General features: G+C 42.2%; 1 protein-coding gene across 4 annotated transcripts in view; it reads right to left on the reverse strand.

Annotated features, from left to right (window-relative positions):
• Window positions 1–27,997, reverse strand: part of PDCD1LG2 (programmed cell death 1 ligand 2) — a 96,908-nt gene that overhangs the window by 56,023 nt on the left and 12,888 nt on the right. For all 4 annotated transcript variants that reach the window (XR_006775358.2, XR_015722955.1, XM_045772462.2 and 1 more), the window contains exons 3-5: window positions 18,494–18,799; window positions 9,488–9,757; window positions 2,241–2,375 (exon numbers count right to left, since the gene is read on the reverse strand). Coding sequence is in view for 2 of the 4 variants with exons in the window: in XM_045772462.2 (XP_045628418.1) it covers window positions 2,241–2,375; window positions 9,488–9,757; window positions 18,494–18,799 (711 nt within the window). In the remaining 2 variants the exon portion in view is untranslated. The remainder of the gene's footprint in view (window positions 1–2,240; window positions 2,376–9,487; window positions 9,758–18,493; window positions 18,800–27,997) is intronic.

Genomic DNA, 27,997 nt, shown 5'->3' on the forward strand with positions numbered 1-27,997 from the left:
TATACCATGCAGAGCAGGTTAGTGGGTACCTGCATACAGTAGGTTCAGTGTAAAATTTTATTGAATGTCTACATATGCCAGGTAATGATTCAGACAGTGGACATATATTAGTGAATAAGAGAAACACAGCCCTTATGCTCATGAAGCAGAACTTGACATTATTTTTACAAAAGAAGTTGCCTGATTCTTCTCCAGAATTTAGTGAGTCACCTGGAGCCCTGAACTGTTGGGGGCTCATCTTAGGTAGAGATGGTTAGGAGAACCTTTTATGGACTGATCCCGGCTGCCCTCCCCATGCATCATGGTGTGCAGAGCTGGTCATTGAGACATAGGTGGGTAAATGTGTTTAGGAGCCGAGGAGCCTTCTGGACAGAAAGGGGCTGAGATTGCCACCCTTTTACTTGACTCTCTCAGATAGATTGAGAAGTTCAGGATGGCACTGGCCCTAAGAGGAACTCAAGAGAAGGAAGTTAGGACTAGCATCCCAGGCTTAACATGAAGGCCTTGAGCCAAGGAGGCTGGCCGGGCACAGTTGTGTTTAAAGTAGGAAGCCCCTTAGGCCTCATTAGCTCTTGAGGGTCTTGCTTTGGGAGCAATGGCAGAACATGTGAGGGGACCCAAGTTGTCATCTTGGGTCACTCTGGTCTGTGTGGGGATCTGGACCAGCAAGCCTGGTGGATGGAGACCCTCCCTCCCCAGAGGGAACAGAGATGTGTATGGCAGGAGTAGAAAGAGCAGCAGCTCAAAACCAGGGCCCTCTGGGGAACTGACCTGGCTCTCCAGGAACTTCCCTGCCTGTTTGGAAGCAGCATCCTTGTGGGCTAAGTTAGCCTCCCGACAGTCCGTGGGAGGTAGGGAAGTGGAAGCTGTGAGAGGGAGACATTGGACTTCTGGCTAAGAGAGGCAGGTGGGTGCTCAAGGAATTAATTGGAACATTAAAAGGGATGCAATTGCATTTGGAGCCCAAGGTATTAAAACAGGTCCTAGATATCTAAGTGTGTGCTGAGTGTATTGAAAGGGGACGTAGGTACCATGGAAGCATCTCACAAGGGGATTTGCTGTAATGGGTGTGATGAGGGGGCAGAATCAGGGGAGACCTCATGAAGTGGCAGCTTTGCTGAGATTTAAAGGATGACCAACTTAGGTGAACAAGGAGAAGGAAGTACTTTAAGAACAAAAGCTGAGTATGGTGAGATGGCCTTCCTCTCCATTTCTATCATTTCTCTCTTTTTTTTCCTTTTCCCCTTCTTCCTCTTTTCCTCCCTCCCTTCTTCATTTCTTCTTCCTCCTCAACCCTCACACCCATTTCTGTTGACAATAATTCCTCAGATTTTATAGTAGAGGGTTTTGTGGTTAGCACCCAAGTTGGGGCATACAAGGGCAATGATATCTTATGGCAGAAGAGAATATAGAAGTTAGACTGTAAATGTAGCATGATGACCACCACATGGGAGGGTTTTAACCCTCCCAATTCTCAAATAGTGACCACCCCAAATTTCTATTGAATTAATCCCACATATCATTTCTTTTCTATAGACAAGGCCATGTCTAGACCCTGGGAGGAGCTCATTGGGTCCTGACAAAGGAACAGTTCAGGAAAGCGCCAGTCTGCAGATATTGTGGCCAGGGTTCAAAGGTTGCACAACAGGAGTGGGTGGGTGACAACAGGACAGGCTGAGGAGGGACTCCTGAGGAGCTGTTAAAAGACTTCAGGGCACCAGCAAAACAGGTGCTTTTCCTGTCCCAAATGGCCTCACACACTTTTCTCCTTTCCTTACCAATGAGGGGATTCAGATTCCTGGGGGTTAGGGGGAAGGCTTAGCCCAGCTAACACCCAGCCTGGGGAAATGAGGGATGAGAACTGAAGGAATCCTCTGAAGTGATCTTGGCATCCTCCCACCAGTGAACTCTGACTACATAGCAGTCTGCATTGCCAAAACAACACTGATCTCATGAGGCTAATGACACTTCTTAGCTCAAAGAACAAAGTAAACTATTTCAGCACAGGAACAAAACATTCCCTTTAAAATACTCAGTATGAGGATTTCAGCTCACTGAAGACTAGAGCCATTTTCTTCTGGGGAAAAATCATCAAGATGAGTCCCCCTAAGCCCAAAGTGATGCATAAGCCCTGAGGAGATTTGTGTGAAACTGGGAAGCTGAAGGCCATTGGGGCAAAGCAGAGCCTCAACACTGCAGACCCCCAGTCCATTTGGTTCCCTTGAATAAAACTCACTTACCTTTTCTAAAAGAAAGCTTTTGGAAGAGCTGTTTTCTTAGGCCTATCATCGTAGCTACGAACATCAGAGCAATGATGAAGGAAGGGATGAAAACATGAAGCAGCCAATTTGAAGAGATGTCAACTTCTTTGCCACCTGGTTGGAAGAAAAGCACCAGAAACCCATTACATGGTACCTTAGAGGTAAACCAACAAGTTGGCCATCTGAGTAGGTTACAACCAACACGGCCAACACGCAGAAAGCATTTATTCCATGCCAGGTACTGATCTATGTGTGCTGCAGGTACTGGCTCGTTTACTTCTCACAACCACCCTATGTAGCAGGATTTGCAATGAACCTCATTTTGCTGGTGAAGAAAATGAGGTGCAAAGAGTCTAGGAAACTTTCCCAAAGCTACACAGTAAGAGACAGAGCTCTGATATAATCTAGGCTGTCTGGTTCCAGATTCCGTGTTTTTCATCATTCTGATACATCTGTCTGTCTATCTATCTATCTATCATTTATCTATCTATCTATCTATCTATCTATCTATCTATCTATCTATCTATCATCATAATTTTTCTTTCCAGTAGGATAGTCCCTCAACCCAAACATGTCTTCTCTCTCCATTGTCAAGCATTTGCGGTGCTCAGAATCTATGCCATTAGTCATTCAATTTCAAGAATTAACAGGATCCTTTTGGGAAAATACAATATTGTAGATGGTGTTAACCAAAATCCAGTCATTCATACCATAGTATGAATTACTACAAAGAGCCCTTTCCTTGGTTCAGCTAATCAGTGTTCTGGCACTGAGGAAAATGTGAGCTTAGTAGAGAGATGAATGAGAAGAGCAATTTTGGAGACAGGGGAAGGCCTTGTAGAGGAGAGCTCTGGGTATCTATAGGTTAGAATAAGGGCTCCAGACTGACAATGGGGAGGCCTGGAGGGGGCTTCATAATAAGAAGTAGAAGAGTACCCAAAGTAAGCTGTGCCCTTTCCAAGACCCTGAGTTTTGCCCCATGGTGTAACTTCTACAGAATAAACACAAGAGTCTGGTCCAGGAAAAAACTGGCAAAACTGCTGGGGAGGAAGGGCTCAATCCTGCCAACTGCCTTCCCTCTCCCCCATCTCAATGCAATCTGAGAATCATAGATCATTTTAGCTGAGAAGGAATTAGACATCATTTAATCTGAGCCCCTCATTTTAGAGTTCAGGAAGTAAGGCTCAGACATGCTAAAATAATCTATCTGAGGTTATCACTGCTAAACAAGTAGCAAAGCCAGGATTGCAAGCCTGGATCTGTTTGCTCCAAAGCTCAGGCCCCACAGTTATTTGTCTCTATTGAAAACAGTGTGGTGAACAGTAAGGAAAAAAGGATTCAGAAGCCTGGCTCATCTACACACTGGATAACCCGCACTGACTACAAATGCTTTTACTTTTAGGAAGTGCTTATTAAGCACCACTGCAGTAGCACTGGGAGTCAAGGAGCCCTGGGACCTTCAGTGTCCTCACAACAGGGAAATCCCTACCTCAGCACCTTTGTGCAAACCTGTTGTGTCCTTTGCAAGTTCCTTCACAACCCCTTCCATGTACAGAAGTTCTACTCAACCCTGAAGACTTTCTAACGATGAACATTGGTCTGCTTAGATTGTAAGTATTTGGAGTGCAAAGACTTCACCTAAGTCACCTCTGAATCCCTTATAGAGCCGAGTACCATCTACATGAAAGATGTCAATAAGGATTTTGGGGGCTTAATTAATCATCTGCCTACCTAGTCTACCTGGTCCGATCCTCCCTGTCCTTAGTTATCTTGTGGTAGACCGATGCTTATCCCTTAAATCCATTCTCCCTTTCTTTCCTATTAGGACATTAGCTGGACACATGGCTTCTCAGAAAGACTACATTTTGGAGCCTCCCCTGAGGTTAGGTGTGACCAACCATGAAAACTAAGTTCAAGTCATGAGTCTTCTGAGTCCTGGCCTTAAGGCATTGGATATGTCTTCACTATTCTTTTCCCTTTCTGAAACATGGATGTGGTAGTTACCCAGTGACTACCCACACAATTCAACAGAGACAACATTCTACAGCATGGGGGAGCAACAAGATAGAAAGAACCCAGAAAGAATAGAATATAGATACTTCCCTGCTCTGAATCACCTTCTATCTCTGAATATTACATAAGAGAGAAATATGCTTCTATCTTTTGAGGCCTCTCTGTTATGGCAGCTTAGCCTATATCCTAATATATATTCTTATAGATTGTTTTATAATAATTACATGTTACTTAACAATGATATGATGATCCAATGGGAAAACCATGCTTTATCCTTGCCACAGTCCCATGCACTCTTGCTAAAGGCACTATATTTTTCCCCATTTCCATGCTTTCTGAGTGCTGAGGACTTTGCAAGCGTGTTTCATTCAATCCCTACAATCACACTCTAAGGTATCTATCATTATTTACCCTTATTCTACAAACGTGAGACCAGGCGCCAGGATGTCTCAGTTATATGTTCATGTTCTCAAAGCTAGTAGTAGTAGAGAGAGGATTTAAAGATTAAGTTTGTTTGACTTCAGAGCCCATGCTCTTGACTATCAGAGAGTCCCCTCCAGGTCCCTTGGGAGGGCTTCACTTCCCACACCACAAGAATGTTGTTAGAGTTATTTCCTGTCTCCATTTTCATTACATTTCCTCATGAAAATGCAACAACTGGCCAAGCAGAAGAACCCTTGTTTCAAAAACAAAATGGTCTCATTGACCTCTCATTTCTTGTTAAATGTTAGGATGTTCAATCACATTCTAGAGCCACTGGAGCACCTCCGACCACCACTCTCATTGCTGTATTTGCTTTATTCATTGACTTCTGGAGAAGTTTGTGATGGGTCACAGAAATCAGCAAGGAGCAGCTCAACTGATGAGAATGAGTAGAAAGGGGGCAGTCATAAGGCAACTTAAAAATCCCTTTGAGAAATAGAAGTGAGGAACTGTGGGAGGATGTGTGACTTTGGTCATTTGTTGCTGGTATTTGGACCACAAACTAGGGCATCATTTGATTGCTGAGACCTGGATGCCCATACAGTCTGGCAGCTGGGATAATGGGACTGGGATTATCAAGACTAATCCTCCAACCCACTAATCTGTCATTTATTGAGCACTTAGTACAGGCAGACTGCTCTGTTTTTGCTTTAGTCTGGGTATAAAGAAGACCCATGTGAACAATTAAAATACATGGAAAATAAAATAGCAATGAAAGATAAAAGACATGTATAGTCACAGGCAAACAAAGTCATGTCTGCATGAGACTGCAATCAGTCTCAGGAGGAGAAATAAGATAAAGACCTCTTGTGTCCTGGAGTTATATAAACTGCTCTGGAGAAAGGGTGGGCTTGAAGTTGGTGAAGAGGGTGATTATATTTTATGTGGGAGAAACCGCCTGAGCAAAGAAATCATGGAGGTGGGAGATGGGTAAGCAAGTTCAGAGAGCACACAGTGAGGAAGGGGAGCTGAATGGAGCCCAGGAACCATGTCAGGGGGTAGTAGCATGGATATAACTCTGGGAAGGATGGGTAAACCCAGGCTGAGAAATCTCTAATGGCACAAAGATATCTTTATCTCTTTGCCAGTTGCATTTATGAGTGATACCCTGGAAGATCCTGAGCTGATGCAGACCCCACAGGTCCCTCCCATGACTGTTGACTATGCATTCAGCTACGTTGGCTTCCATGGAAAGAAGGGCCACTTTACTTCATTTGTAACTTTTCACTGGTTCAAGGTTTCCAGAGGAATGGTCAGTGTGCCCTGCCACTTCTCTACCACAAAGAAAAAAAATACTGATGTAATCAGTGGCAGAAAGGCTACATTCTAGTTATTTCTAAATTCATCTTACTCAGGCCCCTAATTCCCTGACCCTTCTGGAAAACCACATTCCATCCTTAACCAGGCAGGAGATTCCACAAAGCAAAGGACAGTTAAGTAAGCAATTCTAAGAAAAATAAATTCCCCTGTGATCGTTAGCATTTAAATGCCTCCAAAGTTCTAGTATGAATTAGTTATAGCTCAATTTTCATAAGGTGACAAGTCTGGGGATCTTCACTGTGATAAAAAAGAGAGAGAATGTTGAAAGACCAACTTGCCTAATTCACTATTTTTACTCAAAGTTGACCCTAAAAATGAGGCATTTCTAATGGCTTCATTTCTACCAAGATTCTTAACACAACTCTTCTCTTTACCTCCTTATTTTATCACAATCGGTTAGAAAGAAGCTGGGCAAACTTTCGTGTTGGAATTGGGTAGTGAAGTGTGGATGGGGGAAGTAGGGAGTTGGTGATGACAATGCAGCTGGCTGCCCTGAAGACTATGTCAGGGAGGATATTTTCCCTAGAAGAAAATCCTGGAAAATTAATGACAAGATGGACATTGAGTCACTTCAACGTTCTTGGACTTGTCTGTAGACTGGTGCCAGTCCATGATGAGATGTCCTTAAATTTGAGATAGATAAGATATCTCTGATGCACCAGGTCCTATCCTGTCTGTCCCAGCCCTGATTTCAGCGAGGGCTGAATGTGGCTGAATGATGGATGGTTCTGGTCAGGTTCTGATTCACTTGCCCCTGACAATCTCGCTTCAAGCACATGCTGCTTCTGAGCCAGGGCTTCCTCAATGCTGAAGTTTGGTCCTTCTCACCATCATATCCAGTGACCCACTTGTGGAATGTTTGCTTCTTATCTCCACAAATGTAGGCTCTACTGGATTAAAGGTCCAGCTTCCTAGTGGCAAGTGCTTCTATCAAGGGTTATGTCCTACTGCATCTAAACTTACAGCTACTGCCCAGTCAGCTTGAGTTCTACCCACTGTGGACCAGCAGGCAGAGAAAAGAATTTCTGTACTGGCAGAGTGATCATTCTTGATGACCATGAAGAACTTGAATGCTGCTACCTAATGCAGGCAAGGAAGACTATGTCTGGAACTCAGGGATCCATGATTCTCTGATTTGTGTGACTTCCACGCTCAGTAATAACAATGAAAAGGTAATTGCAACAACTCTGTCTGTTCAGGGCAAGGCAACTAAAGGCTCAGTTCTCTCAGGCCTGAAAGAGTCACCAGTCCCCTCCCCACCCCCAGGGAAGCAAATTCTCCCATCTGAAGTGCTGAGTGAGGGAAATCTAGAATGTATGGTGGATGAGAGAGATCTCAATGATCAGTTATGGTTTGGGCTCAACTGTAGCAGCAGGAACTGTAGCTTGTTCTGTGAACTCTTGCATATGAAATCTTTTGAAGTGATCATGGCTGCCTCCCAGCCTTACAGCTTCGTCACAGTGGACTTAATGTAGGGTCGTAGGTGAACTTCAGCAGTGCAAGGGACAGACTGCTGCAGTCTTGCGTCACTGCCTCTCGGCTTTACCTCTAACTTCAGCCACGGCTCAGTAGAAGTCTAGGTGGACTTCATTCACCTCAAATGGCTATTTTGCTCTCTGCCCTGGGATGACTCTGACACTGCAGATGCTGGGGGGAGCTCACTCAGCCCACACGCATGCATAGCTCACGGTGGGAGATGCAGTGCATACTCCTGGACACTACCGTCAATCTATAGGGGTGAAAGCAGATGACCTCCACCTGACATGCTTTGAGTGAGCATCTGAGGAGGCCATCTGTACACTTCCCAGGTGGTCCTTGAGTATTTGAGCTCCTGTTTTGCCAACAGTAACAACTTTGATAATGTACTCTTATATTTACTTTTCCTCCTTCCCTGTCTGAATCTCCTGAACCTCTCCCTTTTGCTCCCTGAGGTCACCACCTGAATACTTACATGCTACACACACTCCTATCATAGGCTCTGTTTTGTCTAACTAAGACACAGGGCAAAAAGTGAAATACAATGACAGCACGGTAAATTTTCTATAAAGTCAAATTAAAGCAGTACTAGGGACTGTCCTTTATTTGGACATTATATCCTTTGCTGGTATGGTAGAATACGGACTCTCCTCAAAGATGTCCATGTTTGAATTCCTGAAACCTGTGAATGTGTTACCCCACACGGGAAAAGGGATTTTGCAGATGTGATTATATTCAGGACCTTGAAATGGGGAAATTAACCTGGATTATTGGGTTAGGTGGAGGCATCGAATGTAATTACAGGGGTCCTTACAAGGCAGAAAAGGGAGGCAGGAGAATTAAAGAAAGATGTGATGACACAGAAGCAGAGGTCTGAGGGATGTAGTTGCTTGCTCTGCAGGTGGAGGAAGCGACCATGGGCCAAGGAAAGCAGGTGGTCTCTAGAAGCTGGAAAAAATAAGCAAAGGAACTTTCCCTTAGAGCCTCTACCATCCTATCAATACCTTGATTTGAACCCAGCAAAGTCCCTTTTGGATTTCTGATTTTCAGAAGCTAAGCTAATAAATTCACATTGTCTTAAGCCCACAAATTTTGCAGTAATTAGTTATGGGAGCACTAGGAAACTTATGATGTGCTTGGTGATAAAATGACCTGTCTCTTATGAAAGAATTTTGATACTGGATGTTAATTGCTCTTATTTGGCAAACAAAAAATAGTCAGACTCCCAAAATTGTTTGAAATTGTTCTGGTGTATGAAATTCTAAAGGACGGGACTCAGCATAGTCAGCAAAGGCTCCGAAAGGTTTTACAAAAGGCCAGTTTTCCTTGGAAATCCCATAACCACTTGACTATCAGCAAAGCCAGCAAAGTAATATTCATCCTGCTGACTCCTTGCACTGCGCCTGAGTCACAGTGATTAGATTTGTGCTGGGTATTTTCTGTTTCCTCTTCAGATCCATTCTCTACCCTTCCACGCTGTGCTCTGCGCTTTGAGAGGCTGACCTTTATGGAACACAGCAGTGGACTCCCTTGTTCTCTGACTTCCAGCTGGCTTCGGCCAATGGGGGGCACCAGCTGGAGGTTGGAGGATGGGAGGAGGAGGAGGTTGGGGGGTTCATTGACCCAGCTTCCATCGTGCAGAGTTGCTGCAGGTGGCAACATCCCCTACTGGAGGCAGCCGCTCCTGTCAAGGGGCACGTTCCCTAGAGCTCCCTTTCCCAGGATTCAGTAACCACTCCAATGGTGGTAATTGTTCCTCTGACTGTTGAAGCCCCAGGGTCCTGCAATATCCTTACTAGCTTCCCTAAATCCTGACCACAACTTCATAATCAGATCTTTTATCACTTTATCCTCAAATTACTCATTCTGAGTGTGCCATCTATTTCCTGTCTAAACGGGGACTGATGGAGTTAGGAAAAGGGGGCCACTCTTACCATGAGGGTCAATGACGGCTGAAAAGAGTTCTTCCACGTCGGCATTCCAGAACACACAGCTGACGTTCTTGCCAGGGTATGGCTTTAGGCGCAGAACACTAGTGATCTGGTAGAGGCCTTCAGAGGTCTTGGTATGGCTGGTGTTGGCAGGAACACTGATGTTTGGCCAGGACACTTCTGCCAGGGGATAACCTTCAGCCTGGCAGGTGAGCTCTACCTCATCTACCCCTGGGATCCTAAATAAATGAGTGTTTATTTTCTTGTAGGAAGCTGGATAAGACAAGAAGAAAAAGAAATAAGTCTTTCTTTTCTGATTCCTAGACAGCTTTGTACTCAATGCATGTGAAATGACTACAGTTATCATTATCAATATGAAGTAATAATGGTTTTAATTTTTTACACATTTCTTTTGTCTCAGCAAGCTATTTACACTGAATGATTTAATTCTCACAATATAACAAAAACGGCATTGTTGATATTCCCAATCTTTGCTGGAGGTAACTGAAGTGAGATTGAGTGTTCTGCTTAGAGTCACAGGGCTAATAACTGGTAGAGCCAATGTTTTGCACATTGGAAGTTTGATTCCAAATCTCAACAGTATTTTATCCCACAACACTCTGTGGCTTCCTGTAAATTATGTCACAACTGAGGACTGGAGAAAAGAGAGGATGATAAATAAAATCACTAGAACACCCCCACATTCTTGTTTTATCTGGACCTTCTTCTACAGGAGAAAATTCTCTTCCCACTTCCCCCTTTCCTTTCTTCTTTGTGAGATTAGGAGGAGAAAAAATAAAGACCTAGATTCTGTCTATAAGTAGTCAGGAATTGGCTGTATCTATTACTTGCTTCTCCTGTCCAAAACACAAACACACACATACACCACACACACACACACACACACACTTTTGTGTAGTATATGCTGAGTGAATTAATCAAACGTTCCTCCCTGTCCTCTAGAAAACTGAGATCTAAAATGAATACAAGTGACATTGAAAGCAATAAGAAGACACGAGGACAAATCGTCCTATTATCTTAGATGATAAGCCAAAATAAAGAAATATTAACAACATATGCAGATATCAGGGAATATGGCAAGTAACCTGTTGATTTTCGGTGAAGGGAAGAAGAAATGAGTACTAGCTTTCATTAGGTAGGAAATATTTAAGAAACAGAATTTTGATACAAACTTTGCATATATGGCACAGAGGTGATAAAACTATTTTTTTCTTAAATTGTTGGGAGGAGTATAAATGGGCACAACTTTGGTGAAAAGCGATTTTACATTAAAATCATGGTAACAGCCATGCAGAAAACATCAAACATGTATGAGGTACCAAGGGTTTTCTAGGTGCTAAGCTTCATGCCCTGTGATTTTATATATTGCGGAGGGAAAAATGTTCAGGCTCCTCTCCACAATTTTTGCCCCTTGAGCACCTCCCTTTGTGTCCCTACGTTATGAGTCACTAACTTGATTACTTATAGCCAAAGACACTCACTGGATCACGGTTCACTGGACCAGGTGACTGCGTCTTAAAGCACGGTTCACAATCCGCGGCCCTCTCTTAAGCTCTTGCCTCCACGTGGTAAAGCACACTCAGCTGGGGCTGCTGGCCTGTCTGCCTCAAAAAACTCTGACAGCTTCCCTGCTCACAGTTTTCCACCTTCTGCTTGTGACTGGGTGGGTGGGATGAACTTTCTTACCCATGAAGCTGGATAGATGAGTAGCTTCAGGGTCTGTTCTGCAAACCTGAACTCTAAGTTAAGATGAGGGTACAAGAAAAAAGAGGCCCTTATTCTAAGTCATGTTCTCCAGAGAAGCCCTGAATTTGGGAGGCAGGAAAGGAGAAAATCATGTGCTTGTCCGGTTATTAATTTAAAAAAAAATGGAGTGCATTTCCCATTGATTCTTGTGTGTATAGCTCACTTGGTAAAGGACTTGGAGAGGAACGAGGGTGAGTGGCTCTAAAACCTGATTCTATCTCTTTAGCATATATTACCTCACTTAAACTCTTCAAGGACCCTAGGAGGTAGGTAAAATTCGTATTCTTATTTTATAAAGAAGAAAACAGCTGAAATCTGGGGTGAGGAGGGGGACTTGAACTCATGCCCTTCATGGCTACATTATTCTGAATTCTGTCTTGGAATCATCAAAAGAGGATGCTTGTCCATGTAACTGCAAAAAGTCTAGGGATGGAGCAACAGACACAGGAAGGGCGGGGACTTAGGGTCACACGGAACTGGTAGAAGATGAGGGGAATCAGGTTTGAGGCAGCCTAGTGAGGACTTGGACTGGTTAGACTCACCAGTCTCCTTGAAGCCAATTTTGATCTACCTCTAGCAATTCAACAATATCTGAAGCACGCATTTTGAGGACTCACCTATCTCTCATTTTTATGTTATTTATCTACACTAATTTTCCCTTGGTTTGATGTCCTCTTATGATCATTTATCCTATTATAGTGTAGATTATTTCTGTAAGCTCTGGGGTCTTTGGGCGAAGGCATGGAAGAGAATAAATGGATGCACAGAAGCAATGTGTTGCATATGAAGGTCTGGCCCATTCCTGCAGGGTAGCTCAGAACAAGAAGCTGATCTTGGGGGCCAAGTTGAGAAGTGATTTCAGAGGTAGGAGGGCCAAGAATCAGGAGGGAGGCTGAGGCTGTAACCTGGGATATATAAATGCAGGAGAAGATGAGAGAGATGTTCAACTCAAAGAACAAGCACGGCTTGGGGAAGAGATGGGAGCTCATAGCCTGCATGTATACAATATTAAAGATGCCTCCACAGCCTTGTGCAATTTGGGAAGTGGGTGAAAAGGCAACATTATTAGCCACAGACAATGGGGAAGCTGGACCAGGGGGGATATTCTTAGGAAAATATGAGTAAATTTTAGAATTTCAGAGCTAAAAGTGATCTTATAATTCAAACTAGTCCAACCTCCTACTCTGCAGTTGTTGGGTGTAAGTTTTACACATGTCAATTAGGCCAAGATGGCTATGTTCACACAATTCTTCTATTTCTTTTTTGTTTGCTTTATCTGTTATAATAGAGATGAGTTGAAATCTCCAAATATGATTGTGGATCTACTTCTCCTTTTAGGTCTGTCAATTTTTGTTTTATATGTTTTAAAGTTACGTTGTTAGATGTACAAACATTTAGGATTGTTACGTCTCTCTGTCATGACTTCTTTATCATGATGAAATGTCCCTTTTTATGTTTAATAATACTTCTTTTCTGGGGGTGCCTGGGTGGCTCAGTCGTTAAATGTCTGCCTTCGGCTCAGGGCGTGATCCCAGGGTCCTGGGATTGAGCCCCACATCACGCTCCTCTGCTGGGAGCCTGCTTCTTCCTCTCCTGCTCCCCCCTGCTTGTGTTCCCTCTCTCGCTGGCTGTCTCTCTCTCTGTGTCAAATAAATAAATAAAATCTTTAAGAAAAAATAATACTTCTTTTCTGATATTGGTAAGCTGCTAGATAACTAACTTTTGGCTAAATACATCTATAAATGGAAGCTTCTACTGCCAGGAGCAGCCATTACCATGATTAGACAATACGAAAGTTAAACTTTCACTGGAAAGATCATCCCTCTGCCAAGTCAAACTTTGCCTCTTGGCAGCTTCAGTCCACTGGTAATTGTCTGATTTAGTAAGACAACATATGAGCAGCATAGTAGTTAAGAACATGGTTTGACGAGGCTTGAGCCAAGGCCTGGTTACGTGACCTTTAAAGCCCTCAGGTGCTCATTTATAAACAGGTATGATAATACTTATCCTTAACAGAAGTGTTATGAAGATTGAATGAATTAGGTGCCTAGAGCATAGTAAAAACTCAATGTTACCAATTATTATTAACTGTTGCTGATGATCCTTTGCTACAATCCTTTGGGTATTTGACGATAATTGGCAAGACTCCATATAGTTTTTCCCTTCTGGGTAAAACACGCCTACTTCCTTCAACCATTTCTCACAGGACAGTTTTTAGACCCAGCTCCACGTACCAGTCTTGTTTGCCAATGTAACGTGACCTATATTCCAGATTTTACCTAAGCAGCATGAAGTACAGTGTGACTAATTACTTCCTATGTGTTGAGCACATTTTAGGCCCACGCAGAGTTTTAATGCAGCCTAAGGTCATACGATAAATTTTATTAAACGAGTGATCTAGGTGCAGCTAGGTTGGCTATAAGAGCCCTGTTGGCACCTGGAGACTGTCTCCTGGTTGACCCAAGACCATTCATCACCCTTTGTTAGCCCTGAGTCAACACCAACTAGTTGTTCAGTCTGTTACAGTTCTAGTCAACTACACTACTATTCATCTCACATTTTACCAGTTTACGTACAAGATGCATGCTGTGTGGACCCTGGGCCTGTCTGCCCTCAGATCCATCCCTTAAGTGTTCTTCTCTCCTCTGTACTGTGTGAAGGCTGACTCCTGCAGGCTGTGTCTCCCAGGCTCCCGACAGCCCACAGGAGGCACGGTGGGAAGGCTGGAGGGCAAACAGGAGGGAGAAGTTAGGGTGTTTCCCCCTATGCTCTACGCTGCAAGGGCATCTGCAGCAGCACCCACAGCTCTTCCTTGCTCCTGCTGCCACTGGATGGGGCCCGTTGTGGTTCTAGTATCTGTCCTGTGACTCCTGCCCCTGAGCTCCATTAACCCTGCCTTCTTCCACTCCCTCCAGTCCAGTGTGGGCAGCAGCTTCTTGTTATTGCTAACTGCTGATTTGCCTCCCTGTTCCCCCCATTAGTTACTCAGTCTGTTCTATTAAAAGAATTTCTATTTTCAGATTTAAATTTCTGCTGGTTCGAATGGTTCCTGTCTCCCTGGTCCTTTCTAACTATAGAATCCCTACACGACTGGCAACTCCAGCATCTCTGAAACAGAGATAAGCTGCAGGAAGTATCTGCTTTATCATTGTAATGACGGTAATGAAGGTGAAAACATGTAGTTTTACACGCCGTGGTCTTACAGAATGTAGGCATGTTTCTAGGAATCGCTGAAGGAAATCTTTTAGGCTTGCTCCCAATTCATCTGTTAGATGACCTGGGGAGGAACCTCAGGTTACACAGTTTGTATGCCCCAGGAGCTTTTTCCCATTGCAAAATTCAGAACCTTACTGTCTTAACTCCAGTTTTCCTTATTACCCTTCTGTTTCCCCAATGGAGGAAAGGGAGAGTTCAGCCTATCAGTAAGTGCTTTAAGCCAATGCTTTCTCTAGGTCCAGAGGCCAACTGTCGTTACCTTGCAAGGCTGCACTGCTTCTCTTGGGCTGTTTCCTCCCCAGGTCCTTTGTCTTCCCCTCCTCAGGGAAAAGGCCATTGTGAGAGAAAATGGAAGCCTTGTGACCTCCTTCCTCCACTTGCTCAAGTTGAACTCCCATCTAGCCTGAGCCTTTTCGTGGGTTTCTGTGAGTCTCAGTCCATTCCGGAGGTTGGCACTCTCCCACCCCCTCATGTCCTGCCAGGACCTTGGGGCGGGTTTGGCCCTTCTGTTCTCAGGATTTGTTGTGTGTCTGTCTGGGATCCTTGGCTCAGGCCAGTTCTCAGCCTGTGGGCTCAAGCCCTGGGCTCTCTGTCCTCTTGGGGCCATGGCGCTCTTCTCTTTAGCCATGCTCCCCACCCTCCCTCAGACAGGTTACTCGTCATCAGGTAGTAGCAAGCGGCCTGTCAGGAACCGGTGTCTTCTAGACCCTCTAGCCCTTCTACCTAGTACTGTTCTTCCTGTGCTTTTGAAAAATTAGTTCTCTTTTCACTATATTTAATATCAACTATTGCCCAGATATCAAAGAAGGTGCTATAAACCTGTTTTCAAGTTTATGCTATAGATCAGGCATTTTAAGGAAAAAGCACATCCTCCCTCCAGTCCTGTTTCATTGAAGCAAACCCTAACGGAGGCGCCAGGTCTCCCCTGATCAGGGTAGAATACTCTTAGGTGATGGTCTTCAACTTTTCCTGTTTTTGTTTGCATTCCTCCTAAAAGCCTGTGACACAGTATGCACCCTCTCATAAGTTTATTAGGTAGGTTCTTAAAATTTGTCCTAAATGTCCATATTGGAAAAATAGAGAATGTTTAGCATTTTATAAACATTTATATTTTAAGTAAAACAATGATTTCTCTCTTACACACTTACCTAATGCTGTCTAGATATCAAAGGAGGTATCTTTTATACACACCACCATCTATGGAAAAATACACATAAAAATTCTCCTGTAGGGGCACCTGGGTGGCTCAGTCAGTTAAGCATCTGCCTTCAGCTCAGGTCATGATCTCAGGGCCCTGGGATCGAGCCCTGAATCAGGCTCTCTGCTCAGCAGGGCGTCTGCTTCTCCCTCTCACTCTCCCTCTGTGTTCTCTCTCTCTCTCAAATAAATAAATAAAATCTTTAAAAAAATTCTCCTGGAATGGTCAGAGCTTTACACTGTCTCTTTTTTACACTGTTTCATTCCATGATGCTCAGTTCCCACTCCACTTTTTCTATAGGATTCTATCTTAACTCAACATGTTAGAAAGCTCTTGTATTAGGGATCCTTATGTTTCTTTGCAACAACAAAATACATATAGCTATTGAGATTAATTTTTTTACTTGTGATCACAAGGCTTCAAGTGTTCAGTTTCCTTCTGCATTGAAATCTAATTTCTATTATCAGCGCATCTAAAATCAAAATGGAAAATATTATGAATATTGATAATGATTAAAAGATAAGATTTTCTGGAAATGTATCCCTTAAGAGGATGGATGAGGGTCTCTTTTTTGATTTGTTCTTGTATCCAAGATGCATATGGCTCTGGCTGGAATGAGACAGGACCAGCCTCAGCTCTATGTCAATTTTTCCATTTCTATGGCAAGAAAGGTTAAGGAAACTGACTCATATGAACAAGTCAGTGGGTGTGGAAGCAGTTTTGTTATTGAGATGTCATTTCATGCTTAAAAGCCTTCTGATTTATATGGCAAAAAAACAAAAAAAAACCCTACTTCATTTTTTACCATCAGCTCTTAACTATATTAGGGCCTCCTCCAGCTTTGTTGAAAACAGAATTTGGCATCACCTGTTTTGCAGAAGGATTTGTTAGTCATTGCATTTTGATAAGGTATCAATATTTCCAATCGCTCTTTTGTCTAGCACGATGGAGTTTTTCTACACCCTGAGGCAATGCACCACACTGGTGAGAGGTACCCTTTTTATGAAGTGGAAGAAGGCGATGATAAAAGAGGAAGTGTTTTAGGGGAACCCCAAGAGCCTTGCCTGGAAGGCTGATTCTCAGGCACACTCAGTTTGGGGAAAGAATACGTGGGGAAGATGAAGAGTTAGAAACTCATTTCCTACAACCGCCTGTGCCTCTGCAAACCCTCAGAAAGTCTTGTGATCCCCACAGACCGTAGTATGAAGAGCAGCAAGGATTTAAAGAATAAATAATTACGATTTAAGGAATACACCTCTTCTGCACCTGAGCCATCTCTGCTCTAGGTGATGAAGCTGCCCCCTGGCTTCCCAGGAATGAGGGGCAGCCCTCAGCCGGGAAGAAAGAATGCAAGGACTGGCCCCGAATTGCCCAGAGACCCTACATGCATTACAGCATTCAAACAAAGGTTAACAAACTCGGAGGCAGTGAGTTAGGGGTGTGGATACTGAATACATTAGGGGATCGTGAGTATGTAGAGCCAGCTTTCCTCCCATTAATTGAAATCAGAGTAACTTCAAAGTTCTGGAGTTCATCCCAGTTGTGGATGGAAGAAATGCAAATAAGATTGAAGGCAGTTACATCTAGGCTAATGACTCTTCTCCTGACTCATTGAGAATTGAGGGGACCGGCAGTCTTTGAACCAGCTCTCTGGACACTCACCACATGCCAAGAACTATGCTCAGTTCTTTATGTTCATTATCTCTTTTAATTTGTACAATAATACTCCGTGCTAGGTGCTACTGTGGTTATCCTTTTACAAATAAGAAAAATGTGAGCTTGTAAAGGTGAGATAACCCGCCCAAGGTCCCAGGTGAAAACATTTACCCTCATGTCTAATCCTCCTAGTTTATCCTTCCTTGTACCAGATCACGAAGTCAGAGCATTGCTGCCAAGGTCAATGGTCTTTAGGGACCAAAGTCTACGGACTTTCCAGAAGACAGAACAGATCCTCTGAGGCTTACTGGGTGAGACTGGGAGGAGGCAGAGAAAACCCAGAACAGTCAGTGTGGGCTGAAACACACAAGCTGGTGAACTGAGTCGAGTCTGTTCTTTTACACTTGTTAGAGGGCTTTTGCAAAATGGCCTCTTCCAAAACAAACATGAACTGGAAGATTCTCTTCAGGCTTCGGTTCTTGGCTTGTGTTGCTGTGCGGAGAGCTCTTAACCTAGAGGAATGGGGACAGCTATGGACTTGACTGGGATCCCCCTTCACTTCCCTGGACTTCAGCGGCTTCACTTGCAGTATGTGAAGCTTGGACTACAGCAGTGTCTTTCAAACTTTTTGGACTATGTCCCAGAGTAAGAAAAAATACTTTACATCACAATCCAACACACACACACACCCCCTCTGAAACAAGTTTCACAAAATGACGCTCAGCCCTACTATGTCATGCCTTCTGATCTATGCGTTTTACTTGGAGAGAGACACCCAAACTGGTTGCTACTCACTAAATTGATAGTTTAATCCATGGATGGTCAACAAACCATGGTTTAAAAAACTGGACTAGAGGAATAAGCTTCTCTTAAAGAGGAGCTCGGTGATGAAGTCAGTGTTGTTCCTTGGGGGATCCGTGAGGGAGGCAAACCTTATCTCTGGGACCCTCCCGGCTTTTAGGGACCCATTTCCTGCCTTCCCTCCAGACCCATGTTATTCCTGCAATTCCTGCCCCTATGTACCCTCACCTCAGCTGCTTTATACTCAGATGTTAAGAAATATTTCTGGGCAGGTGCTTCTGTTTTCTCTAAGATAGCCCCGTCTCCTTGGAACCAGCCTCCCAGTTTTTGCTTCTGCAAACCCACAGATTCCAGTCCTTAAAACGACTCACCTTTGACTTTCAGAGTCAGGTACTTGTAGTCCCAGGCGACCCCGTAGATGATCAGGCAGCAGTACTGGCCTGCATCCGTCACTTGGACTCGAGGGATGTGGAATAAGGCCTTCCCCAGGGGCAGCTGCTCCTCCAGCAAGCTGGCTCTTTCGCTGTGCAAGAATGTATTGTTTTCCATCTTGTGCAAACTGGCCTTTAAGTCTCTGAGTTCCACATGACCTCCCGTGTCAAAGTGACACTCCAGGGTCACATTGCTGCCAGAGTCTACTGTGTACAGTTCCTTAGGGACCGTCACTGTGAATAAAGCTGAACAAAAAACAAGACATTCTCCCGTTGTCTGCCTTCACATCTCAGTTCTGTGCAGAGTGGGAGCTGAGGAGGCCCATCCCACCCCCGTGTTCCAGGAGACCCCTGTCATGAACTGGGCCGTCCTTCAGGCTCCTTTCTCTCCTGTGCCCTGTCCTGTCTGGGCAAGAGTGGAACTCTTGATCTGCTGTTTTGAGGTACTTCTCTCCTCTCAACACGCCCCACCTGCACAGCTGATTGCTGTTCTGTCACCTATTATTCAGGCTCATTTTCTCCATATGGATCAAATTATATCATCCCTGCCAAATACAACCTCCTCTCACGACTGGGAATAATAAGAACTATCATTTGTTGAGTTGTTACTATGTGTTAGTCCTCCACCAACACACAATCTCATTTGGTCTTCCAGAAAGCTAGCAAGGTAGAGCCAGCCTCTTTTTAGAAAATGAAACCGAGGCACAAAAGAGTAGCCAGGATCAGACCCAGGTACTGCTAAGCTCCAAGCGCCCTTAACTACCGCATCACACAAGCCCACTGGACAAGCTGCTTCTTTTCTGTCAATAAGGAGAAAGGAAGAAAGAACTGTGCTAGGCTCTTTATAACCACATCACTTAACCCTGAAAATACAACCACGAAATATGTATTATTATTACTGTTTTACAGTTGAGGAAACTGGCTCAAAGAGGTTCACGCCAGGACATACAGTTAGTAAAGTTAACATTCAGAGCCATTTAGATGTCTGGCTTAAAATTCTATAGTTTCCACTGTAACAGTATTTCCCAAAATATGAGGCACATGTGAAGTATGAAAAACAATTTTATTTAGGGCAGAATTAAGGCCTAAAGGGAACTGAATTATTCAAGAGGAATTTATTTCCTCTTCAATTCTGTGTCAACTCTTCAAGTAACATAAAATTTGCAACTAGACTCTCACACCTCCAACAATGGCTATTTCTCGTTTTAATGAAACGGAAAGCTCCCAGGCAGATACTGTAGATATCTGGGTAGAATTTAATAACACTACTTTCATCACATTTATTTTTTGCTTATATCCTCTATTTACCGGTAACAGTGATACTGGTTTTCCATTTACCACAAGGGTATACCATTTTGCTTAAAGAATAAAAGCTGAGTTGGTTTTATAGAACTCTATAAGAACAACGGCATGAGGAGTGGTGAAGCAAAGTCAGACTAACGAAGGTGGTGTATGCATGAATACACCGTGGGAAACTGTACAAGATTTTGCCGCCGCCATCATTAATGAATGGAGGTGTGGCAAGATCCTAAGGTAATTTCTGAATCATGACAAAAGATTAGAACAGATTATATTCAGGAGAGCTTGCTTCACTCATTCATTTAATTATTAACAAATGTTTGCGGATGGCTTCTAGGCATATGCTATTCAAGGAGTTTTTACCATCAGAAAGAGTGGTAGGTAAGAGCATGGGGTTTAGTGAGGGATCATCTGGATTGAGATTATGAGCCCTTTGATCTGGAATGTGTCATTTAGCTCTGTGAGTCTCTGCTTCTTTATCTATAAAGGTGCAAGGTTAATATCTGCCTCTAAGTATTGTGGTGAAAATTAGACAAAATGGCACGTGTGAAGTGTCTTGTTTTGGCAGGTGATAGGTGGTCAGCAAACTTTGGCTCCTTTCGTTTGTACTCTATTATGATTCTTGGGACGGTGGTAATCCGTATATGCAACACAGGGCCATTCTTTATTAACCATGATATTTTATTAACCAGGACAGCCCATTCCGTGACCACCCTGGCAAGAGATTTTTTTTTTTAAGATTTTATTTATTTATTTGAGAGAGAGCACAAGTGGGGGGAGGGGCAAAGGGAGAGGGAGAAGGGGACTCCCCACTGAGCAGGGAGCCCAACAGAGGGCTCTATCCCAGCTGGGATCATAACCTGAGCCCTGGGATCATGACTGACTGAGCCACCCAGGCACCCCCTGGGCAATAGATTTTAAAGTATAAGTAAATTTTGCATTTCCTATTGCTTAAATGATTCACATTGCAATTCTCTTCTGACCTGAGTTTCTCCTCCTATAATCCAGCAAGACTTTGAAGGCAGTGACCAGGCTGAGTTTGTATTGGTATCTTCAGTGCCTAGCACATACTATGTTCCAGTTAAGCGTTTGGCAAATGGCAGCAAGAGTGAGAAGTAAGAAAGGATGAGCCTAACCATACTCACTTCTGTTTTCGTCTCATCAAACTGCAACTTGCCCATGTTGCACAAACTGGCTGGCATTCTTAATCATCACACAGCACACTTGACAGTTATGCTCAAACTTGAGATTTATCAAGAACAACTGGGCAAGTTTACATTTTGCCTGCAACCCCTGCTTTAACCATCACGGTAACATTAATGTGCTTTTCTAACAGATCAATGGTACAGGAGCAAGTTCACATCTGCCCAGCATGCTGTTGTGCAGGCTGGGGCGGAAGCAGGTCTAGAACATGAGTGTTTCTCGGTAAAACACTGCTGATCACACCTGAATTTGCTTGGACAGGTTGAGAAGACTGTGGGATGTCATATGTGAAAAGAGATTGTGCTTCCGAATTTCCTGCATGATTCCATTTCATGAAATCCACTCGTAGTAACTCTCATCCTGGGTCTCCCTAATAGGACCCTCTGAAGGGTAGATCCCTTTCTGATGGGGATCATCTCCAAATTTTGAGTTATTACGTCCCCTTTTAACCAAGACAGAGCTGCCTGCTACCAAATCCACTCTGGCCTGAAGAGGGGCCACTGTCAGGAGTTCACTTTTATTCTCCTTTTTATTTTTTATTACACCTGATATAACAGGAAGCAGGGAAGAGAAATGGGCTTGCACGGAAGTTCAGTTGCTGAGTCTGAGATATAAGTGTCAGAGGACTTTGGGTGTTGCCTCTATTGAATTTATTTAGCAAATTTATTTACCGCACTTAGGCTCTCTTCTCATGAGAGAGAGAATGTCTGTAACTTCCTCTGGAACTCCCCATAGCAGACAGCAGAACTCCCCTCTTTAAACTCTGGGCCTTTGCTTCTCTGTTTGCTTCTCTCCTCTGCTTTGTGCAGAGTGTGTGTACAGGGGTTGCAAGCATAAAGTGTGTTACCTCTTAGGCAGGTGGTATTTTTCAGCGAATTGTTCATAAGAGGAAAGAGCGATTAGCAAGCCTGAATCAAATATCTGAGTAGCTCAGAATAACTAGAGGATTAATTGTTATTTAGTGTAATTTTGCCTCAATTAAAGCTTCTAAGACATGCAAAGCTGTGAGCTTGATTACCCTATAAAAATGAGGAGTTCAGAAATGCAATATACTTTTAAGATCCTAAATTACTCTTACTTATTGTAAATTACAGAGGCAATAAAAACACTCTTGCAAAAAACTGCATGAAGATATTTTTCTCAAGCCTGGACGCACATCAGAGTCACTAAGCAGAATGCCTCAACTTTAGCCATCTTGGAATCACTTGGGAGGCTTTTTTAAAAAATACCAGGCCCCACCTTGGATTCTTTAAAAATAAATTCTAATTCTTTTGTGAGGACAGTGTCAATCTTTTTTTAATTTCCTTGGAAGCTTCTAATGTGCAGAGAGTATTGAGAACCATTGGTTAGATAAAAAAAACACCTGCACAGGTGGAGCGCCTGGGTGGCTCAGTCGTTAAGCGTCTGCCTTTGGCCCAGGGTGTGATCTCAGGGTCCTGAAATCGAGCCCCTCATCGGGCTCCCTGCTCTGCTGGGAGCCTGCTTCTTCTTCTCCCACTCCCCCTGCTTGTGTTCCCTGTCTTGCTGGCTGTGTCTCTCTCTGTCAAATAAATAAATAAATAAATAAGCTTAAAAAACAAAACAAATAAAAACACCTGCACAGGCAAACATCTTTTATTACCCCGCCCTGCAAAGTGTCCTCAGCTTCACCTGGGAGCAAGTGAGGGATTTTGAATCTCAGGCCCTGCCTCAGACCTGGAGAAGCAGACTCCACATTTTAACCAAGTTGAGGTGCTCCTGTGCACATTATTGTGTGAGAAACGGACTTATAACACGAGCCTGCACTTGGGCTGTTACTAGGAAGCAGAGTAATCATCAACATGTATTAAACACAGTGAGCCAGACACTGGGGTAATCTTCACATCATCATCTCATTTGATATTCCCCAAACTCCGCAAGGTAGGAGTTATCGTGCCTCTCTTACAGATGGCAAAACTTAGGCTTACAGAAGTGATACAACTTGCCCAAGGTCAAAGAGTGGTAGCTCATGGGGTTGGAATTCCAGTTCATATCTCTATCTTGAAAGCCTGTACTGACAAGTCTACAGATAACAACCATATATCCACTGGCATGTATATGTTATATCCATGAAGGAGATAGATACACTTTTCAACTTTATGCTAAGGAAAATACATTTGGTGTGTGTGTGTGTGTGTGTGTGTGTGTGTGTGTGTGTGTGTGTGTATGTGTGTGTATTTATATCTGGGTTCTTTGTGCTGTTTGATTGAGCTATGTGTCTGTTTTTATGCCAATACCATACTGTTTTGATGACTATACCTTTGTAATATAGCTTAAAATCGGGGGTTATTATATTAAGCTTCAATCTAGCATTGAACTCCTGAAGTTATGAGACCAAGGAAAACTGGAAGGTTTCCACAACTATAAGATTAAGCAGACAAAAACAAAACAGGTTTTCCCATTCATTTGGGCCCCCTGACTAAATTAAAGGGCAACAAATTCGGCCAAGACATGAAAAATTCATACATGCAGTTTCTTTAAGCAGATCAAAGCAGCTGGGTTCAGTAATGCTGGAGCCTTTTTGAAAGTTCTTAGGGAAACTGTGTATTTTATTTGCAATCAGGCATCAATAGGAGCCAGCACCTGTCACATCTCCAGAAACACAAAACAAATCATTTGCATTACCTCCCAAGATAGCTTCCTCTTTAAGCTAATTTTATACTTTTTTTTCCATTTAATAACAGAAGCTGAAGTTTTTTTCAGACTCCGTACTTAATGAACTTGAAAGGTGGGGGCTGCTTCACACAACTACAGTCTTCAGAAAACTCTAGTTCCTAGTTTAGGATAGAATCCTGCTCTGGGCACCTGACTCATCTGCTCCTCTTTGTAGGAATAATGCATGGGGACATCTCATCCCTTAGAAATCCTTTCCGCAACCTGATTCTTCTGCTTTGTATACCTTGGGGGTCTGAAGAAGTAGTTTCAGAGGTTGAAGATAGGTCAAGTGGAGTGACCCAGGGTGTGGTCCCCACCCCAGAATGACCTCAAGCATCACCATGGTCATGTGACCCCCTGGTTTTTATCCCTTTCTGGAGGATGAAGAAAGAAGGAAAAAACCAATAAAAGGAATAATAGTTGGGGTTACTTTTCCTCCAAGACATGACAAAGTACAGAAATGAATATTTCCCCTTAAATGTATCTGGGTTACAAGATGTCCTTAGGTTTTGAAACAAAAATACAAGACAAAAAGAATTACAACATTACAGAAATCAGAAGACTGTGCTATGAGGGAAAGAATATACACAGAACAGATGGCAAAATGGAGTTCAGAAATAGACCCACACAAATATGACCAATTGATGTTTGACAAAGGTGCAAAGGCAATTCAATGAGGAAAGGATAGGCTTTTCAACAAATGGGGTTGAAGAAACTGGACATCCGCACACAAAAAAGAAAAAAAGATGACTTTCAACCTATACTTTATAACTTCTATGACAATTAACTCAAGATGGATTATAAAACTAAATGTAAAATGCAATTATAAAGTGTTTAGAAGAAAATACAGGAGAAAATCTTTGAGAGCTTGGGTTAGGCAGAGTTCTTAGACATGACGCCAAAGCACAGTCCATATAAGAAGAAAAAGATAAGCTGGATTCCACCAAATTTAAAATCTTTGCTGTGCAAAAGACACTGTTAAGAGAATGAAAAGATGAGCCACAGACTGAGAGAAAATATTTGCATATCACACATCCGATAAAGGACTTGCATCTGGAATAGACAAAGAACTCTAAAAACTTAGTAAGAAAATGAACAAACCAATTAAAACTGGTCAAATGGTTTGAATACAAACTTTACCAAAGAAGACATATGGATGTCCAATTGCCATGTGAAAATATGCTTATCATCACTAGATATTAGGAAAATGCAAATTAAGCCACAAAGAGATACTTCTACACACCTATTAAAATGACTTTAAAAAACACGACAATGTCAATACCAAGTGCTGCCGAGAATGTGGAACAATTGGAGTGCGCAAACTTTGCTGCTGGGAATGCAAAAATAGTCTAGGCACTTTGGAAAGATTTGGTGGTTTCTTATAAAGTTAAATATATACTTACCACATGACCCAGCAATCCTACTTCTGGGTATTACCCAAGTGAAATGAAAACCTACATTCTCACAAAAATCTATACATAAGCGCTTATAGCAACTTGATTCGTAATTGCCAAAAACAGGAAACAACCCAAAAGTCCCTTAGCTGGGGAATGAATAAGCAAAATCTGGCATATACATATAGTGGAATACTACTCAGCAGCAGAAAGGAAGGAACTGCTGAAACATATAACAACATGGATAACACTCAACTGTGTTATGCTGAGGGAAGGAAGCCATACAAAACGCATCTCTAGGTATCTAGTGGATAATCCCGTTTATATGATAACCTGGAAAATTTAAAACTATAGAACAGAGAATAGATCAGTGGGTACCTGGGATTAAGAGTTGAGAGGGTTTTTTGTTTGTTTGTTTGTTTGTTTGTTTGTTTGGCAAGTGGTGGAATTGTTCTGGATCTTGATTGTGGTGGTGGTTATACGACCACACATTTGCCAAGAACTGTAGATGTTTCTATTAAAAAGACTAAATGTTACTGTATGTCAATTTGAAAATGAAGAAATGTTTTAAAAATGAAATGAAAACATTTTCTGCCAACTTTTCTCCTCAAACTTGAAGCTGTTTTGTAGATAACAGATTAGAGCACCCACAGACATTACGAGGAAGGAAAGAGTTCATGGCGAATGGTTTATGTGGGTCATACTCAGAGTCAGTCTTCAACACAGTCTTTAGGAAACACATTTTTTTTTTCAAACACTAATCCAGCAAGAAACAATCGTTTTACATAACTGTAATTTCTCTCGATAAAGGACTGGTTAAATCAATTACAGCATGTCCAAAAAAATAGAGAGAGCTATTTTAAAATGAGCAAAATCTATATTTGCCGATTTGGAAACTATAAAGAACATATCTTGATGAGTGCTTACACAGATTTCTTTTAGTGATATTTAGAAAATTTTTTAATGGAGAAAAGGGTAGATAGTACAGTGCTATGGGGAGGAGGTTATGTAGGACTGGGGCAGGGGAAGGGTTCCGGGCAAGGCTGGTACAGTTCTACTACTTGACCTGGGTGACGGTTACGAGTGCTCGCCTTATGATAACATGATGCTTTACACTTGTTTCATGTGGTTTTCTGTATTGGTGGTATCTTTTACAACATAAAAGTTTAAACACAGAAAAAATTCTAAAAGACATCGAATCAAATAAAATGAACACCTGTGAATCTTACCACCTAACCCAAGAACCAGAACATTACTAATAATGCACATCTACTTCCTTCGCCAAAGGTAATCAGAATCCTGAATTTTTTGTTTATTAATCTCCAGCTTATTCTTTAGCTTTATCATATATATATATATATATATATATACACACACACACACATGCACACACACACACATATACACACACATACCCACATATACATACATATATCACTTATATAACATATTATTATGATATGACTATCACACGCATTATGTGCATATATTATACATATATACGTATACATAGGTAAATTTTTTAAAATTTTAAAGTAATATATACAGGTATAAGCAATATGTATAGGTATAGGTATATATTGTTTATAAAAAGGACATGGTACTATATATTGTCTTCTGTGCTTGAGTTTTTGTGTTTTTTTTTTAACTCAATGTAATGCTACTAAGACTCTTAAATGTAGTTGCATATTTTTGTAATTAATTTATTTGCATGCTGCATATTTTTCCATTCTGCTAATATACCACAATTTATGCATTATGCTGTTGATGGGCATTTGGTTGTTTTGTTTTGTGCGGTTTTGTGTTTTTTTTTTTTTTTTGGAAGAACTAACAATGCTGCTATAAGCATTCTTTTTAAAATTTAAAAAATAAAAAATTACATAGAGAGGGTAATAAAGAATTATATTGATTCAATTCCTGTTATCTTTTTTTCGTTCTCAAAGAGAGTGCAAGTTTAGGGGTGAACAAGCACAGTGAGGGGAATGAGGCCATCGGTGCGGCTGCCCTGATAGTGGTGGCTGTCCTCAGGCACCGGATGGTATCACCTGGTGCCTTCAGAGGTGTTTTAAAGCATTCTTTTAAAAAGAATACTTATATTTTAAAATTTATATTTTTATCATACAAGTAAAACTTCTTGTATATTTCTTTTAATAGACAAGTAAGACTATAATACTTACTTTAATATACAAGTAAATGCATACTTCTTGTTAAAAAAAAACAACACCTGGGAAACATAATAGTTAAGACTGTCCTTTTTTAATCCTCACCCCAGATAGCTTCCCCTCCCCAGAAGTAAGCATTCTTATCAGTCCTCAGATCCTTTTGTTACATTTTTCCCCTCAGGTAGCCTCTATGAGAAACCTTTAAAGTTAAAACTCCTTAATTAGGGAGACATGAAATTATAAGATTTACCAAAAAAATACCCCTGAGGAGAAGGCAGTCCAATTTAGGCAGGTAATTAATATTTGTTTGAACTGATACTATCTGCATAATGTATAGTGAAAAGCGGAGAAGAATTCTAAATTTGAGGAAAAAGCAAGATACAATGTTTTTACTTTCCTTTTGGTTAATTCTTTTTTTTTTTTTTAAAGATTTTATTTATTTATTCGACAGAGATAGAGACAGCCAGCAAGAGAGGGAACACAAGCAGGGGGAGTGGGAGAGGAAGAAGCAGGCTCATAGCAGAGGAGCCTGATGTGGGGCTCGAACCCAGAATGCTGGGATCACGCCCTGAGCCGAAGGCAGACGCTTAACCGCTGTGCCACCCAGGCGCCCCTCCTTTTGGTTAATTCTTAAGCATAATCCATCGTACATACTTTTTGGTTTTGTGAACATCCAGTATCAACATTCAATATATGTCTATAATCAAACTTAA

Source organism: Ursus americanus, chromosome 34, assembly GCF_024610735.1.
Source record: "Ursus americanus isolate L20-20 chromosome 34, mUrsAme1.1.p, whole genome shotgun sequence".
In the NCBI taxonomy this organism is placed as follows: Eukaryota; Metazoa; Chordata; class Mammalia; order Carnivora; family Ursidae; genus Ursus; species Ursus americanus.